At 40.9% G+C, this 14,245-nt stretch overlaps 1 protein-coding gene across 1 annotated transcript in view; it reads right to left on the reverse strand.

The window, feature by feature from the left end:
• Positions 1–13,708, reverse strand: part of LOC137261641 (secreted frizzled-related protein 3-like) — a 30,899-nt gene extending 17,191 nt beyond the window's left edge. Inside the window, exon 1 of the mRNA XM_067799420.1 lies at positions 13,110–13,708. Within this exon, the coding sequence (XP_067655521.1) occupies positions 13,110–13,599 (490 nt within the window). The 5' untranslated portion in view covers positions 13,600–13,708. The remainder of the gene's footprint in view (positions 1–13,109) is intronic.
• Positions 13,709–14,245: the final 537 nt, after the last annotated feature.

A 14,245-nucleotide genomic window follows, 5' to 3' on the forward strand; every position in this document is an offset into this window, starting at 1 on the left:
GCTTTTGCTTCAGGGTATTTCAGAACATCTTCTGGGGAAGTTTTAGAGAGTCCAGAACTCGACTTGTGACACTCTCAAGGAAGATGTACAGAGTATATAACACCCGTTCTGATGAAATTGCACTGGTTACGCATCCGACAACGTATCCAGTACAAAATATCGGTACAGATGTTTAAAGCCTTGCCCAACATGGCACCAATTTACCTCTCAGACTTTGTGCAAGAATATCAACCAACTCGTCATCTGAGGTCATCACAACAACACGTGCCAGTGTGTGTGTGTGTGTGTGTGTGTATGGATGGATAGGTGTAGAAAATATATAGAGGACACCATGGCAGAACAGTGGTTGAAGCGTTGGCTCCTCACTCGTTCATGGGTTCGATTCCACAAGTGGGCTGGTGTCATGATCATATAACCGGAATGTTGCAATACGTATTGTAAATCGCTGTATACTCGTTCAGTTCAACACTAACTCAAACAGTCGTTGGAGAATAGTACCAAAGGTGTTTATTGATGATGGTTACTTTTCATTACAAATGTTTAATGTGAATTACTGTTTGCCATAGCACTAGCGTCATAAGCACATCACCATGGTTACGCCAAATTATTACAAGTGAATTGATAAACTGAGGTATATACTTCTGAGCTGCTAAAATGTCTATTTAAATATCAACACAATATGTACCCAGATTATGTACCCGTGAAGATCGGGGTTAGAAATGGTCTTCAACAACCCACGCTTCTCGTAAGAGGCAATAAACAGGACAGGGTAGTCAGGCTCGCTGACTTAGCTGACACATGTCCTCATATCCAAACTGCGTACATCGATGCTCATTACGTTAATCACTGGATTATATGGTCCAGGCTCTACTGCTTACAGACCGCTGCCACATAGCTGGGAATATTGCTGTGTGCGACGTGTAACAACAAACAAACAAATCCGAGACTCTGGCAGTGACCCAGGCCTGTATACATATATCATTACGATAACATCTGTGAAAGAGAGGTTTCCAGAATATCAAGGTTCATGCGATTGGTATAAAATGGGTACTATCATGTGAACGACACCAAGCACAATGCCGACATTAGTGACACACTGTCTGCTTCATCGTGATCACCAGCGTCAAGCTTTGGGCCCACTCCGTTTCTAGCAGTAGTTAAACACAAGTCTATTATAACAGATTAACATGTACAAAGCCTACGAAGTACTAAGAACGCCAGCTGTAACTACATGTCCGTCGTTGATGGACTTCGTGACTATGCAACAGCCATATCTACATATATATTGCATTAATCTGAACCCGCTACATATACGCGTGCAAACTCTCATAATGGTAGACATGCCTTCCCTATTTTACCCTATGACGTTACCTGTGTCTACGCGCTGAAAAACCTGTGTTTAACACAGAATATATAGCGACACATAAGCCAGGCTACAAGGACACAATGCCTCCTTTGAAAGGGTGGGTGTTGGTACCACGTTAATATATTTGCTAACGTCTATGTTACTCTTTTCTACGGTGTTCACCCTTCCACAAGCGTTCCCCGAGTTAGGTAAACACTAGCTCACTATATGCATTCAACAACTCGGATAGATGTTCCTTCAGCTCGAGAGGTTCTTAACAGATGATGTTTAAACGCCTTTTGATTCAGACGCTGTTGATACAGATAAGCCGCACGTGTCATGCAGACAAAACACCTGTTTGGGGAGGAGCGTGATTGTCACATCAAAGGCACCGCCAATATGTCGGCACTTTGATGTTGTGCGAACCTCGCAAAACACGGGTATCTTATTCGTCGCCTCAAAGCTCCTAATCTAGACAATCCTAATAAGCGACCGTCGATCTATACGGTGTTATGTTTTTGCCGGTTCTGTGTGTGATTATCCTTATCGATAAATTTCGAGAATTTGAAAAAAGGGGGAACCTATCTACTTAAGACGGGCGCTGAAGACACAATGCGATTTGACATCAGATAAGAAGAACGATATGTGATTATAGGCGGTTTTCAACAATCCTTTCTATGATAGATCGTCAAAATCTGCCCCTGTACTCTCTCGCACCATACCGTTACTGCGCTTGAGGGGAGGGGGGTAAATTCTCCCAAGAAACCAGCCAACTTGTACTCTGCTGTCTATGCCAGCTAAAACTCCCCTTGAGCTGCAAACTATCAATCCAAATGCAGTGCCGAGATAATTATAATAATTCATGTAAAATCTCCCTGATCGCTCCTTTGATCGCTCGTCTCCTCTCAAGCGTCGCTTATAACATATTCAGGCATTTCATAATACGATTCTACAGATCACGGGTCTCCATCAGTTTCAGTGGGTGTCTTGCTTCCAATTAACGCAGACTGTGATTTTTGCCGGATTATGATACATATTTTCAAGCAGTTTATTATATTCCCTTCTCATATGTTTGAAAATATTACTGAAAGTAAAATTTGATTAAGAGGACAATGATTGTTGGATGGTATTTATTGTTAGTTCAAAGACTTCTCGTGTCTATTACACTGAACACGAGCAATTAAAGAATACACGTGCACAATATGATAAAAGATGACAAGGAGAAGGTGTTAAAATTAAAATATGAATATCTAAATGGTGATGATAATGTAAGCACAACCGAAACCTTAACTAAAGTGAATCCTGATAAAACACATGAAAGGGAGAGGACCAAATTAAACTAATTCAAATTCAAGAGATGGCGAAATTGAATTAGTTTTCTGTCAGTTGATTTCACCTAGATGTAAGCATGATCCATTTCCGGACAAAAGGATAAACAGGTTCGGGAAACTCCGGAACGTGCTACTTGGCTCTTTTCGGCAATAAACAAATTATATATGAAAACATAAAACTGAAGTGAGACTTTGAGTTCTTATGGCAAAATAACTGAAGCGTGTCAAAAAATGACAGGACATTGAAACAGATCACGCAGTCTCGTGAATGTCGACTGTAAGCAAACACCGATACGCATGATTCGAAAAAAAGAAACCTCATTAAAGTAAGCGTCCATGTTTATGCCTTCTATTTAGAAACTGAAAAAGCTGATTTGCGTTTCTTTTCCTGTACAGTACATGTTAAATAGGAGGACACTTGTCGAATATTTAACACAAACGTCTGCACTTCTCAAAACATATTTTCTGTTCCGTATTGTTGATGGCAAACATGCTAAAGATCAATAACGGTTTAAAAAGTCGACTCTATTGCGTGTACCAAATTCAGACATGTAATATAACCTTGCATACAAGTGGAGGTGTTTCACTGTTGTAGAATGGGACCTCGTTTGCAAAGAAAAACGTGCCTAGAAACATTTCATGACAGTGTCATTCTAAACCTGACAATACACAGGCCAGATCAACAACTTCAGACTCAAACAGTGAGATTCAATTTAAATTCATCAGCATGTTGAGAAATGATAGACGGTCGTCTTCAAAGGTATAGGTAATTTGTCTTACAAAATGTGTTGTTTGAACAATGAATAACAACTTTGTTCAAAGCACTTCCCAAACCTGTGGTATAGTTAATACACACTTGTAGTGTGGGTGTTCTTTGTCCAGCGAAACATTTATACTGCGTGCAGTAAATACAAATTGTTAGCCTAACACAACAAAGTCCTAACTTTGATCTACCCAGAACAAAATTGAAACGCCTTTGCATCTTAGTTTACCACTTTCACCAAACTCAAATGTGCCAGTTCCGGAGAGATTATTACTTTGAATAATCATGACTAAATACGCATACCCACCCACGCTACTCAGAGGCGCACGGCAAGATCAACACATCTCTGACGCAAAGACAGCAGAGAGTGGTGTTGAACACCAACATTAGTATTCTCGTCCTTGTCTGGTTGGTCTTGGTTAGGAAGGCGGCCACTTAAAACACTGACGAGCTTTTGATCTTTAAGTAACCAAAGGAAGAAATAGATAGGCCCCTTGACACAAAACTTAAGGCCTGCGCTAAAAATCACACTTTTGACATATAACAGTTTGTCGAAGGGGGTGATCGCGACAAGGATCAGACGTGTCTTCAATGCTAGCAGAACACAACCAAGAGTTGCAGGAGTGTGAGATTTCCCTGATAAAGGGTCTACTTTCAAATTAAAGCAAAGTTAGAGCTATTTTAGAGTTCAAAGACACGGGATCGCCCGTTCAGTCCTTGTGGTGTCATCTGGAGAGTGAGTGAGTGGATGACAAACCACTCAAGAATGTTTGCCGTGTATGGAAATCAGTTGGTGATATGCGGTTGACAAAGGCCGTAGAAAAAATCACGCTATGGCGAGATGATGAGAAACAAGTATGTGAATCATTATTTAATAATTGCTGTTATATGGCCTGAGTGTAACTGAGACAGAATCCCCCTTTAATTAATGTTACCATGCATTAAGCGTTTTAGTTTAATAACGGTGTAAACATCTACATCGAAACGTCTCAAGACGCTATCATCAATAAAGGTATTATATGTTTCATTTTTTACTCTCCACCATTAAGAATGCTGATCAGTTAACATCGGACGTTAGACTGGATTACAAGAATCCAGACACAGTAGACTGGCAAGGCTAGCACTGCCAATACTCCGAAGGCTAGCCTCACTTTCACATATACAGCCAACAGTAGGTTTGGTTAGATTTGTCCCTTTGACTGCGTTAGAGGAGGTAGAAGATATCCCGGATCTCTACAAACACTTCAAGTAGCTACATGTTCATTGATAATTCTGAAAGTCGGGTTTGTCCTAACTGGAAATGTTTAGATCGTTAAACGGTAAATGCACAAATGCCTGAGACTTTCTTTGAGGTCTGTCTGAATACAACCAGTTCCAAAAGAAATAAACAAGTGTAAGTCTCCCTACACATCGTACAAACAGAGATGAAACAACACAGATGCAGACACTGTATAAAGACCAACTAGATGAAGAACGTATTCTGCGGTTGTCTTCCTTCTTCAGCATGAGAAGTGGTCCATTCGTTCGTTTCACATTAATTTCAGACTCACTGTGCGCATGCGCAGTGCGTGTAAAAATACCTACTGGCTAAGTTCCGCTTTCTTCGTACGTTTACCGATAGTGTAAATACACTCAAAACAAAATAATAAAATAATGATTATGTACGAGTGACAACTGCTCATAGCTGACTAAATGTATCGATTTGCATATGCTTTGCAGTTATTGATATCCCATTTTGGTTACAGTTGCATCAGAAATGTGTGTTTTGTTAGTTGTGTGAAGGGAATGTGCGGGAGGAACGGTGGTGGTGAGATGTGTTTATACAAGAACTTATTGACATAAATTAAGCTCTTTATTTCACTACTCCCGGTCTTTGGTGCATACACGTATAAAAATTAGTTTTAATAGACATAACACTATATATTTGGTTTGATTGTTCTTTACAGTGTGTTAACACTATCGGTAAACGTACGAGAAAAGCGGAAGTTAGCCAGTAGAGTCTTAGATTAATGTGAAAGCAACGAATACAGCCACCGTCGCAGGACCACCCCTACCCTGCCACAGGGCCACCCAGTGCCCATCAGTGTTAGATCTGAACGGACGCTTGACAGAGGGTACGTACGACGATGATTATAAGAGTCTTCTCAATCCCACACTGGTACAGAACACACAATACCACCAGTACCCAACCGTAATGCAGGTTACAGAATACACAAGACCACCAGTACCCAACCGTAATGCAGGTTACAGAACACACAATACTTCCAGTACACAACTGCATTGCCGCTTACAGAACACACAATACCCCCAGTACTCAACTGTATCGCAAGTTACAGAACACACAATACCCCCAGTACTCAACTATATTGCAAGTTACAGAACACACAAGACCACCAGTACCCAACCGTAATGCAGGTTACAGAACACACAAACAAGACCACCAGTACCCCCCGTAATGCAGGTTACAGAACACACAATACCCCCAATACTCATCTCTATTGCAAGTTACAGAACACACAATACCCCCAGTACTCAAATGTATCGCAAGTTACAGAACACACAAGACCACCAGTACCCAACCGTAATGCAGGTTACAGAGCACACAATACTATCAGTACCCAACCGTATGGCAGGTTACAGTGCACACAAGACAACCAGTACCCAACCGTAATGCAGGTTACAGAACACACAATACCCCCAGTACTCAACTGTATCGCAAGTTACAGAACACACTACCGCCAGTACTCAACTGTATTGCAAGTTACAGAACATATAATGTCCCCAGTACTCAGCTGTATTGCAAGTTACAGAACACACAATACCGCCAGTACTCAACTGTATTGCAGGTTACAGAACACACAATACCACCAGTGCACAACTGTCGGCGTTACTCAGCATATTGCAGGTTACATGAACAATTACTAGCTAATCAATCACGACCCATGTAGACACTGGTTTTGAATTCGGATATTGTTCCTAATGTGATGGTGTGTTGACGGATCAAGGCGATATTGACCCAAGATTAGCGGTATACAGAAGTCTTTACGCAACAGATGAACAGTGCACAACGTTCTCTGTTGATAATTAGTCTTACATATCACCGACTTTGTATCAGATGAAGTATGTACTTAGGCTGTGCCCTTTCTTATCAAAGTAATGAAAACACGATCTTCTTTTTAGGGCACGGTCCATTCAAAACCACGATAAGATCAGACAAGTAGTTTTCATAAAGTGCTTTATTCACACATAAAAGCGATTAAAGAGCAATCACCAATCACCTAATTAGAAACCGGATATATGAACAGCGCCACGTGCGCAAAATCACAACGCTCTCTGACCTCTATGGGACACACTACCTGCTCAAGCTAATCTCCACTTCAAAGACTTGCCCAAGTGATATCTCGCACACCCACTGGATAACACTAACAGAAATAAACTTATGAATGAAAATCCTTGGCCCAAGGGAACGTCACCAAAAAGTCACCTTTCTGTTAGATGGTAGTGGTAAAAAGCCATTACTCAAGCAGGGAGCGGACTTGACGGATTGGACGAAGCATGAACAGTGAAGTAAGCGTTGCACGCACCTCGCCGATCTCTTATGACTTTACAGCGTGCACACAAGGATTACCTTACAGCGTAATGGGTAGATAAGACCTCATTTCACGCCTTCTGTTCAAGATCTCAACATTTAATGCTTTCGTATTGTTTAGGCCGACTTCTCTGGTATGAGATATGTTGATAACAAAGACACTTGGTATTGAATGACTTAATGATAATCCGCTTGGACAATCGACTAAAACGTGTTGGAAATCGCTCACTATCGGTGATACACATTCCTATTCCCGTACTGCTGCTTTAGAAATGAGCATACATGTGGCTTCACGAACACCCAGTGTCATACTGAAAGTGGTCAAATGTAGCATATGTCATATTTGGGATTATACTTTCTTAGTAAAGCACAACTTTGCGATGGCTGAGCGGTCTAGGCGGATGACTTTGTGTGCTGGCGATTAGGTGCCTCGCTCTGAGGGGCGGGTTGGAATCCGCTGGGACTCAACTAAAAAGTTCTTGAATTTGTACGTTACTAAGGAAATGTAATCCCAGATATGACATATGTTACGTACGCGAACACAGTCCACTACTGTCACCAAGTACACATCGACACCGGAGATAGATATCATACAGTCACGTACGTCATCAATACGATAATTTTTAAAAGAAGTACTTTACTATGTAATGGTTTTGAGGGAACAAAGCATTTTCAAAATCACGACTGATCTACAAGCGGTACTTGTATTGCCCTTGGCGATATAGGTCTCACCCGTGTGAAGATTCATTTCAAAGTCCAGGGGCAGATATGGAATACGAGGATGTGCCGCGTTCCATCACATACTGAAGCTAATGCCACTTAACAGTATCTGGTAATTGTCTGGTTTTAGATTCAGCAATGACGACATACAAAAGAAACTACACACCTTGATACAGTTGCGCAAAGTATTCGCAGCGCTGAGATTACCGTTATTCCAATACCACAAAGTTGTTTTATATACAATGCCACCATGGTGTTCTGTTCACAGGATCTGTAAGTCAGAATCAAAACAGTTTTCAATATATCTACATTTTTTCGAGAACGATTCCCCCAAACAGTTGCCTACTTTCTTCTGAACGTCAGTCTATTTACAATTGGCAGTCATATAGCAGCAATATTGTTGAGTGCGGCATTAAACAACAACTGTTATCTGTTTAATGTGGGTTTATATTATATTCAGCATTGTCTCTGTTGGACCACGGCAGGTTGTGGGAGGTTTAGGTCAGAATAACTAGTGATTGATAGAGAGAACACCATTAACCGTTGAGGGGCTGTCAGACTGTGGGATAAAACTCGACAAACTGCTTTAAATGGAAAGTAATTGCTTAGACAATATCATGACGATTTTATGCATCACTTTGTTTGCCTTCATATCTTCATTCACAAAAGATCCATGTACGTTAATTTTTTTTCCAGGGTTGACATGGAGAATCACACGCTCACGCTCGAGCACGCACACTCAAATCCAAACAGAATCTCAATGCACGAAATAAACCAGCCATACCAAGCAAATTTAACTTGCCAACGTGTTGAGAATCAGTCCCCAACAACCAATACTCCATGGGTCGTTGCTCAGTATATCGATCACTGGATTGTTTGTTACAGAATCGATTATACATAGGCCGCAAGCTGGTATATTGCCGAGTGTGGTGTTATACAGCTAACATATGATCCTAAAACAAGGCACATCCAAACCCGTGAAGATCCGGGTTAGAACTGATCTTCAGTAACAAAGGCGTGTCGTAAGAAGCTACTACCGGGATCAGGTGTTCAGGCTGGCTGACACATGTCATCATATCCAAACTGCGTAGATCGATGTTTATGATCTTGGTCACTGGATTGTCTGGGCCAATATGTTTTTTACATGTCGCCGCCATATAGCTGGAACACAGTGGAGTTTGGCGTAAAACTAACTTACCTCCCCCACTAACAAATCTCACCCAGTCCATATTACCGTTGAGAGGCGACTATCGGGATCGGTTGGTCATGCTTGCTGACCTGGTTGACACATGTCATCGGTTCCCAGTTGCGCAGATCGATGCTTATGTTTTTGATCCCTTGATTGTCTGGTCTAAACTCGATTATTTACAGACCGCTGTCATATAGCTGGAATATTGCTGACTGCGGCGTAAAACTAAACTCACTCACCCATATTGCCGTAAACAAGTAAAAACAAACTGAAAGTAATTGGTTTCATGAGATGAGAAGCGCCACAGCTTCATCCCCGATTGCGTAACTGTAATTTGTTTCTGTCGTATTGTTAAATATGCCTCACCTTCATTTGATTGTCCGGTTAGAAAATGTTGATTATAAGATATACTCATGCTTACAATTAAATGCCTCCAGTTAACAGGAATATTCCCTGAATAAAGAACATGTTACATCTTGTTGATGGGGGTGGGTATATTGAAAACAGTAAAACCTGTGGTGAAGAAAATCCATTCAAACTATTTTAAACTAATTTGGAGGAATCCACTCACAACGTATGTTCCGTTAAAATAAAATGCAAACTATTTCGTTGACGCACAATGTGGTAGAGCCGCTGCTCTCAATTTGAAACAAAACAACGGCACCGAAGCCCTACACGCTATCACAGACCACATTTGAAGAAAGCCACATTTTAAAAAGATTTGTAATATATGCAGATATATGTTCATGCTATAAGAAAAGCTTACATGGAAAAGCTTTCTCATTGTTTGGGACGGTAGCCAAATCTGGAATATATTTTGAATGGAGACACGCTGGAGAAATATGAATGTAAGATAGCTATATAGGACCCCATGTCGATGTCGGGAATGTTTTTTTTCATGGCTATATTGCACCGTCTGATGGTGCGTCCCGTCATGGGTTAATAGGTGTAGTAATATAGGACCCATAAAGTAACCTTATTGAAAACAAATAGCTGGAGAGAAAATAGCCACACGTCGGTGATAGCCCAGTGAGCCTTATCATAACTGTTGTACCTGTACACTCAGGAAAGTGCTTTCCGTTTGACGTCAGAGTACAAGAATCTGTCATATTTATCCCATTTGCACTTTGGGTCTGTATTGTGCACTAGGGTCAGCAATTTAACGTCAGATGTTTAAAATGTTCATATAAATAAATCAGTGTATGCACTAGAGCAGAAATTGTGAATTTTATTGCCATACTCATTCGTACTTGACACAATGCTTATGTGGTATGTAGTCATAGTGTTATATTGTTTCGGGATTAAGTCGTCTTACACTTTTTCGTAAATTGAAGGACTTAACAAGAAAGAGAGGGGGGGAGAGAGTGAGTGAGAAGAGAGAGAGGCTGAGAGGAGAGAAACAGTGTGTGAGACAGTGTGTGTGTGTGAGAGAGAGAGAGAGAAAGAGAAAGAGAGAGAGATTACGTTGCTCACACACTCACATGATCCAACACATAATTCTTTATCAGAAAATTTCTTTTGATCATCAAGAAAACGTGAATTCATATTGTCAACATACCCATGACTCGTGACTCGTCTACGGCGGCTGAACAGTTTCCTTTCACTCTGTCATTCTTAACCATATTTTCCAGCCCACTTTCCCCCATTGATGTGTTTTATTGTGTTATTCGAAACGGTACAAGTACTGAAAGCATACACGACAACGTTTCATGTCTGCCCAGCTAATATAATAAGAAAGCGGTGTACGGCGTTACGCACATTATTAAGTTAGCCAAATCTGAAGTCGTCTTACTTTGTTCCTCAAATATTCCCTTCAAGTAAAGGTTCTATCCGATAAACATTTCTCCATATACGATGACGACAGAACTAGCTATGCCCAAGAAGGTAAACGATTCCTTAGATCTCCAAGAGGTACATTTGGGAGTATTGACAGTATTCTAGTTAGACATTGTTCCCGATCTTTTCAATGTTTACAAACCAATTCGTTTAATCTTTTTCTCTTTGATGCAAATACTACTTATTCCGTGGATTTCTAGAATTGTCGTAAGCAGTACAAGAAACCTCCCTCTTACTCCATACAAGCCCGTGGCACGTTAAGCGCTCTGGAATGGCCACAGACCAATTCCTTCGAGTTGAGGTTAGAAGCATTCTGCATAGCACACAATAGCTGTCATCGTCTCGTCACAGAGAACTATGCGTATAATGATAACATGATAGACATATGAGTATATAGAATTCACACTGACGAAACAACCGATGCCTGAGTTTGTCTTCAAGGGGAATTGAATTTAGTTGAAAGTTGTAAAAAAGGAAACACGTAGTTGTGTTCATAGTAAGTGTATTAAGATACGTACAATATGAACTACATTGCTCTATACACCATGCATCGTCTCTTATACCCTAATTCATTGAGACACACTGCTAACGATATGACTAGTATAGACTTACACAAGTCTCTACAGACGTAATTAGTAGTATAAATGCACATTCCTAAAGAAATATAAATAGACTGTTGTCCGCTCATCAAGACTTGCCTCTTAGAAAGTAAAAATTCCTAGACATCCATGGGATTAGCTTTCAGTACAGCCTTGAAGCAAGACTATATTCAGTGCTGTAACATCTATTGATGACATCCTGTCACATCGTTTTAAAATTTCAATATTTGACGTACTTATTAGTAGGATGTAAAACGTCAAGGCTGGAAAATAACAAACATTAACTTTTCACAGAAACCGACGCCTTCGGGGTAAGACGCATCTGACAAATTCCACCTGCGGGGCTCTTACTCGCGGTTAATATTTTAACAGTTCCATTATGAACAAGTATATGAAAACAAAACATCTACAGAAAATAAGTATATATCCTGTTTGAGCTGAACGGGAATGTTCAGGAAGGAAAAACGAGGATGTTTTCGACATTAGGAAATAGGACTACGCCAGGGAAAACACATTGCACCTTTCTTGTTACTGTCAAACGAACAACTAAAGCATTCTTGGGTTTATCTAGTTTCCCACATGGGATAGTGACCACACCTGAGACGTAGGTGTATTTGTGTAATTACTTGCATCATTTAGTCATACATTACAGGAAAACAGATGGTGTCTCCTGTGAATAAGACTGTTTTCACAAGATATTGGGGCATCTCTGCAAATGTAGCTTTTATGACGTTGAAATCCTGTCCTTGATCTCATGTTACAAGACCCATTTCGGACGACTATTCTTCCGCTTTCAAAAAAGCAGCAAGATATGTTGGACCTTAAACTAAGACGAGACATGAAAATAATGTAAGTTTCCTAGCCATCCCATCACATGAACTAAATCCCACCTACTCTTTCCCTTGACTTCCAATATCAACGTTAAATAGCACCAAGCACCTTTAAACCCCAAATCAACGTGTCAAGGTAATTGGTATCAATCCCTTTTGTACACTATCATGCAAATATTACGAGCAGCGGGCAGTGCACACATGCTAGGTTTTCCAATCACTCGCTGAGAGTGTTTGTTTCCGAGAGCTCAACACGTGTTCTGCGGGACAATATGTAAACATCGCCATTACGGGAACACTCGGTCGGGTCGCTGGTGAACCGCTGGATTCCTAGGGGACTGTGATAGGGCCCAGTTTACCTTAATCGCAAATGATCAAAGCGAAAGATCAAAGGATTTCGGGTCATCTCTACAAGAGGTCATCAAAACACGCGGCGAGAATTAAAGGAGCATGTCCGCCAAATATGATTTTCATGTACTCGCGTGTACAGGAAACATCATTATTTGGCCACAATGGCTTCACGGAACAATAACGGAGCGAGATAAAGGTCCCATTTGAAGAAGTTGCCTGTGCCATATCGAATAACTGAACATATATCGATAACAGATGTAAATAGTAGCTAGTGTCGTTCATGTTAGTTTACACCACAACCCTTTTCAAAATAGATTCCTCAAAACGTATATTTTGTTTAAGTTTTTGTATGACTCAGGTTTTATAAAATGATGTATTCGACTCATACGTACATCAATAGTAAGTGTAGTTAATGTGTGATGTAACCTTAATGTATAATGATTATGTTATGGTCTTATGATGAACAGGTGTGACATAAAATACTGCAGCATAATGATCAAATCTGATATCATATCACAAGTTGTCATGCTTTTGAGAAGATAAGAAATCAACTTACCTTTTCTCCTTGATGGTGAAACAATGGCTTCGGGGGACACACATACCCCCCTCTCATATCGGGGGAGTCGCGAGCAGTCCAAGGCCTCGGGCCACGACATATTATAAGCGTTCATGACGGGCTCACACCCTGCCTTCGCCTTCTCGCAAACCCCCTTGCACGGGGGGATGGGGTCGGGTTGGAAAGAGATTGTGCATATCGGTACATATATGGAACATAGGAAAAACAACAATGTTTCACTGCAGTTTTGGTTCAAGAGCAGCTCAAATCGTTCAAAGGCGAGCCTTGCATTCTCCTGGCTGCTATGGCGGTGCAAGTTGGGCATCCGTGTCATATTGTAAGGCATAGATCGGCACTGTGGGATTTTTATAGGTTCGCATTGTTCGAGACGGTCAAGAAATGCCTCGCCGGTCGAAAACGAAACAAGTAGAGGAGATATGAGAAGTTTTAAACAAATCAAAGTCCGCATACACATCGTCTGTTTGTACATAGATGTTAAATTCAAAACGTAAAGTATATGTGCGTTCACATGGAGAAAAAAAATATAATCACGTGTAAATATTCTGACTGAAATACTGTCACATCCAATATCGTTTGTGCTTAAGTGTCATTCCTTGAAATCCATACTTCAGTTCCACAAAGAAACAACATTTGTTCAAATGTATTTTACAAATTTGCTCCGAAAACGATCCGCTTCGTCAAAGTGTCGTCTGCTCTCCTATCCAAGAACGGTCACTCTAGGCGACTCAAGTTCCGCGCGCGCTCGTCTCGTGCACATCTACAAGTGACAGACGACAGTAAGCAAAGCGAGGTAAAATGTCCGTCATGTGGCGTGTGTATCGGGTACCTCGTGAAACGCAGGGCGGGATCAACACTAACGGGGAGTATCCCTCCTCCAAACTTACCCCCAATCAGGTCCTCCAATTTTTTCCTTCACAAACAAGTCACGGTAGGGATAGGTGATTTGTTTCTATCATTCACATCGACAATTTCTGACGCGTAGCGGCCGAGCGACTCATGTTTTAAACTCGGTTTACCTTCTCGCTCCTTTGTGTCGCGATTCCCTGTTTGTATATGAATCCCCTGGCTTGCGTCGTAGTCTGTCTATTTCTCGATAGATTTTCCCATCATCAAAG

The sequence above is a fragment of the Haliotis asinina genome, chromosome 14 (genome assembly GCF_037392515.1).
Source record: "Haliotis asinina isolate JCU_RB_2024 chromosome 14, JCU_Hal_asi_v2, whole genome shotgun sequence".
NCBI lineage: Eukaryota > Metazoa > Mollusca > Gastropoda > Lepetellida > Haliotidae > Haliotis > Haliotis asinina.